At 39.3% G+C, this 4,929-nt stretch overlaps 1 protein-coding gene across 1 annotated transcript; it reads right to left on the bottom strand.

Moving 5' to 3' along the window:
* Positions 1-267: 267 nt before the first annotated feature.
* Positions 268-3,250, bottom strand: LOC108677334. Its single transcript, XM_018165555.2, has 2 exons — positions 2,964-3,250; positions 268-1,780 (listed from the first exon to the last, which is right to left on the bottom strand). Exons 1-2 carry the CDS (start codon positions 3,222-3,224, stop codon positions 488-490), a joined length of 1,554 nt encoding a protein of 517 aa, XP_018021044.1. The 5' UTR covers positions 3,225-3,250; the 3' UTR covers positions 268-487.
* Between the last annotated feature and the right edge of the window lie 1,679 nt (positions 3,251-4,929).

The raw sequence follows: 4,929 nt of genomic DNA, 5'->3' as shown, positions 1-4,929 counted from the left end.
TTGATTAATAGACTTTGCGAAGTAATGTACAAAAATTCAACTTACGTGACAAGGAAAACGTGGCATTATTCATATCCTTATTACAGCCGCAAAATTGAGATTTAACCTTTTATACAAGATAATACTTTTTAATAACTGAAATAATATTGCTATCCCACCATCTAGCAGCTACAAATGCAACGGAATGGGCAACAACACGAATATAGATAGAAATGACTCCGTCCAATACTAACTTTGGAATGTTGCAAACCTTATTAAATTTCAGTAAGATGTTGACGAAAGGTCTGTAGAACACGCATTAATTGGAAGAACAAACAGAAAATTCATCAGGAAGCTCTTCATATTGAAGAGAAGGCTCTCCCTCATGCGGTATATCTTTGAAATAAGCAGAAAAGCAGTTCGGGATGTAATCGGACAGGCTCATTATGTCCTCGTACTTCTCGTGAGAGATTTTAAGTGGATCAGGGTACAAGGAATCCAGTTCGTCCTAAAAGATAACTCCAGAACGCGTGAAGTCTATTTTCTTAACGGGCTCTTCTGGGCGGCAAGATGTTTTGTATTCCATTACGCTGGATCCCTCCGTTACTCTCAGCCACTTCATAGCCGACCAACTGAAGTTGTTGCCTTGGGTGTCTGTATGCCTAAATTCATGATTAGCAGTCAGTTGAGAAACGTCAAGGAATTTGCCTTTCATGTGGATTACCTTAAATTTACACTCATTAATTAATTCATGCCATTGTTCGAAGTTATAGACAGCGTGCCTCGCGTTTTTCTTGCGTTCAATTTTTACAAAGTCCGTATCGTTTGGTAGGTAAGTGTGGCCTGGCTCAAGAAAAACATGGGTCCAGCTTTGCACTAGAGTTGTTCTACAAATGTGGAAGAAAAACGAAATCATCGTTTCATTCTTATTTAGGCCTTCGCATCCGTCAGAAAAAGAGCGTATATGCCTGTATTTGCCGACATTCTCAGCGTGCAAGAATTCAGTTAGTGCCGACGCCACTTCGTTGCTCCCTCGTTTGCCTTCAGGTTCTGTCCAGATGCACATGGTTGTGGTGTTGTCTTTTCTATTGTTGATGCCTAAATTGTACAGCCACAACCTGCGTTTGTAAAACGCAACAGAGGTGTTGATGTGTGGTATTGGCTGAGTTTTATGCGTAGCAAAAGATATGGTCAACACGTCGCTGTCAGCTCGTGCTTCACTCTCAGCCATCTTTAGTTCAGCCCTGGCAGCGTCCGCGCTTTGTTGATGTTTAGCGTCTTCCTCCTCTAGAGTATCTCTCTCATCCTTGGCAAGAAGAGATTTTCCCTTGGTATTCATAAGCTCACACTTGGCACACGTGTCCTTCAGAGGCTTATAAATGGGCACTTCATATGCGCGGAAGATTTTAGCAAAGGTTCCATAGCCCACAGTTTTACCAGGGTTCTCGTTGCAGAATAATTCGTGCAGTTTCTTCTTAGTTAGTTCTGGATGGAAATAACTCCTGTTTTTATTGGAGTACTGAGATGAGTACTTTGGAATTTTATCTAGGAAGACATTAATAGATGAAATAACTTCTGGATGTGTTTTGTTGGCAGGGTTCTTCTTCCCTCTTTTATCCGGAGATATCATGCCGGACGCAAGGGTTTTCTTCACTCTAATGTAATCCAAGCGCATTGGACTGATGCCTAAAGAAGAGGCCAGGACTTTCTTGCACACGCGCATGCCGTTCATCAGCGAATATTTCACAACAGTTGAGCGTTGCCGAGTGTTCGGCGTGTCCCTGTGATCCTTGACCTCAACCTGTAAATAATACAAAATAGTGGATAAAATAATTGATGACAATCAATCGAGATCGACATGACCATAAGTGGCTTCTGTACAACATAATGAGGCTGTGGTCAAGGGTGATACTGTTACTACTGTCTTATATTTTCTTATCTACTCATCACTACTATACTACTGTCTTATATTATCTTATCTACTCATAACTACTACTACTGGCTGGTGCTATGCACAATCGTATAATCTAGCGGATTAATGGATAATTATGAACAAGAGATGTTCTGTTCAAGTGGCCAATATTTTATTATGAAGCCCAGATTCTCAAAATTTGTATAATAAAACACCTAAATGTGTCAGTATTCATCTTAACTGCAACTGCATGTCATTTAGTGCAATAAATTCCTAACAAATTTACATCTGGGCGGTCAGAGATAGAAATATGCAAAAATTAAATTCTGAGGGCAAAACAAGAATAAATTATCAATTTAGGTTCTATTACTCCAAGGCATTTCTCATATTTTGTGCTCTGTAGGCGCAACGCGCAGCTGATGAATTCAAGACAGTTGATATGCTTAAGCCATTCCAATACAATTCAACATTTTACAGACACGCACCAAAAAATCATACCTCAATACGATTGAGCTTGATTTAGTTACTAATATTAATGCGAGAAATTTCTACTCCCATCTCTTTCAAAATATTCTCCGCGAGGGCCTCAATTTTGGCGTTTGAAGCCTATTTTCTGAAGTTGATATGTCAGAGTTTTGATCTATGAGAGCGGTGGAGCACTGTTAGAAAAAACGGTGAAAAAACGGTCCCACTGGCTGCAAGACATTGGGAGCTTTCTGTGTGCAGATTTTAATTTTCCCGCAATAATATTCTTACATAATTAGTAAACATTAACAAACAGAGATCAAAGTAAAGTACCCGTGATATAAAAGAAGGTCCTGAAGAATTTCTTACTGGCCTATGATTACAATTATTATTGTGATAATATTTTTGTCCATTTTGGAATAGAGTAATTCAATCAACTCAAATGAACATACTCCATTGGAAGAAATTGTACCTACAATCAAACAAAGAGAGCTTACTGCAAACTATAGCTATAGTTTGATTCAGACATATAGTTTAGACATATACATTATGATTCAGACATATAGTACACATACGCAAATAAATTTATAAATAAATGAATAAATACCTCCGTCATTGTAGACCGCAGAAATGAAGACTGAGCGTTCCAGCTTCCTAGTTGCCAAAAGTTGTCAAAAACCTGCCGACGCATCTCAAGGGAAAGATCGTGGCAATCGTTGTTACACTTGCACGTTATGAACTTGAACTGCGGAGGAGCGACCTCTTGCTGCTTCCTGTTGGTGTAGGGCAGTCCTCGCTGACGTCTGATCTTGCGCTGCGCTGCGGTCTTAGTTTCAACGTTGGCAGGTCTGCTATCCGAGGGACCCATGCCCTCCACAGGAGCGAGGTGGGCTCCAAGCTAATGATAAAAATACATAGTAAAAAGTCTCATATCTTAGTAACAGCCACAGTTAACTGATTCTCAGTTTACTGTGGCTGTTTTAAGTTTTTAAGTGGCTCAGTTTATTGTGGTCCGATGGACCCATGCCCTCCACAGGAGGAAGGTAGGCACCAAGCGAATGATAAAAAAAACATAGTAAAACAGTCTCATATTTTAATAACAGCCACAGTTAACTCACTGCCTTTCAAGTTTGATTCTCAGTAAAATGCCATATTTGTTACAATACAAATTTAAAATCGTGACATAAATTAAAAAAATTAAATGGGGTGAAAAAATTAAATTAAATCAAATTTGAACTCGTATTTAGTAAGACAGGAGACTCGTATTTAGTAAGACAGGAGACTCGTATTTAGCAAGACAGGAGACTCGTATTTAGCAAGACAGGAGACTCGTATTTAGTAAGACAGGAGACTTGTATTTAGTAAGACAGGAGACTCGTATTTAGTAAGACAGGAGACTCGTATTTAGTAAGACAGGAGACTCGTATTTAGTAAGACAGGAGACTCGTATTTAGTAAGACAGGAAACTCGTATTTAGTAAGACAGGAGACTGGTATTTAGTAAGACAGGACCGGCCCCTAACTCCTATTTAGTAAGACAGGACCGGCCCCTAACTAGTATTCAGTAAGACAGGACTGGCGCCTAACTCGTATTCAGTAAGACTCTCCACTTCTCAGTGGGGCGCTCAGGAACAATGCCCCTGGGAGCGCGATCAATAAATGAAATAAGCAAGAAATAAACCTCTTGATGGTGCCCACATCCAATTTTCTCGAGTCGTTGAGTCACAGCCACCTTTATTAAATCTTTCTCAGATTGAACAGATTTGAGATCTAGAACAACCTATTTTAGAAGTGCTTCAAGAGTAGAACACTGCTACAATTTTACATTCCTTTTGTACTGGACCAGCAGGTTGTCCATTGGACGAAAGAATGAACTTTAGAGAGAGTTGTGTAATTCCTCATATTTTTTCAAATATTTCTAATGATATGATGTTGAAAAAGCAATTTTCTGAGGGATCACTTCTAGCTCTTGAATTATAATGCTTTAGAAGGAATGTCTCTGATGGCTACCATACAATCAGGGACCAGGGAGACTGGCATTGACGTACCAAGCCATTGCATCGCTTGACCAGGTGATGGTGGCTCAGTGGTTGCCATCTCTAGTGCTGTATTCAGGTTCTTTAACTGTAATTCTGTTATAAGAACTTTGTTTTTATATTTCAGCAGTTTTTTGAACAGTTGTATGGTGTAGGATTGGATTGTCAGTCTCACTTTTTGGGCTTCTCAGGCCTTACCAAAGTACAATACATTTCAATTTGATCTTATCTAGAATTGAGATGTCATACTTGGACTTGTCCTAAGGATGGATACCTAATACTTATGGCACTAAAGTCTGCAACAATTTGTACCACCATCAACTCTCCTGGCAGACCATGAACAACTTTATTATAAAAAAGTATCTTTAGGAACCCAAGCAATCCCTCTGCGTTATATGTTGCATGGCGTTGATTATCACCAATTTCATCCTTCCTTGGACGTGTTCTCTGATACATAAGAATAGTGAGGTATTATGTTTAATGTAACAGGTTCAAGCACATTTCTTCATCCAGGAACAAGCTTTTTTTGCAATATTGA

The sequence above is a fragment of the Hyalella azteca genome, unplaced genomic scaffold, assembly GCF_000764305.2.
Source record: "Hyalella azteca isolate HAZT.00-mixed unplaced genomic scaffold, Hazt_2.0.2 contig11439, whole genome shotgun sequence".
Taxonomy (NCBI): Eukaryota; Metazoa; Arthropoda; class Malacostraca; order Amphipoda; family Hyalellidae; genus Hyalella; species Hyalella azteca.
The sequence above is the reverse complement of the archived record's forward strand: the minus strand, read 5'-3'. Positions and strand labels throughout refer to the sequence as shown.

Bases quoted from the DNA above. Each gene is read 5' to 3' on its own strand.
- LOC108677334 (XM_018165555.2), bottom strand. From the start codon at position 3,224: ATGGGTCCCTCGGATAGCAGACCTGCCAACGTTGAAACTAAGACCGCA. The intron at 1,781-2,963 runs GTATTTATTCAT...TATTATTTACAG, and splicing joins TGCGGTCTACAATGACGGAG to GTTGAGGTCAAGGATCACAG.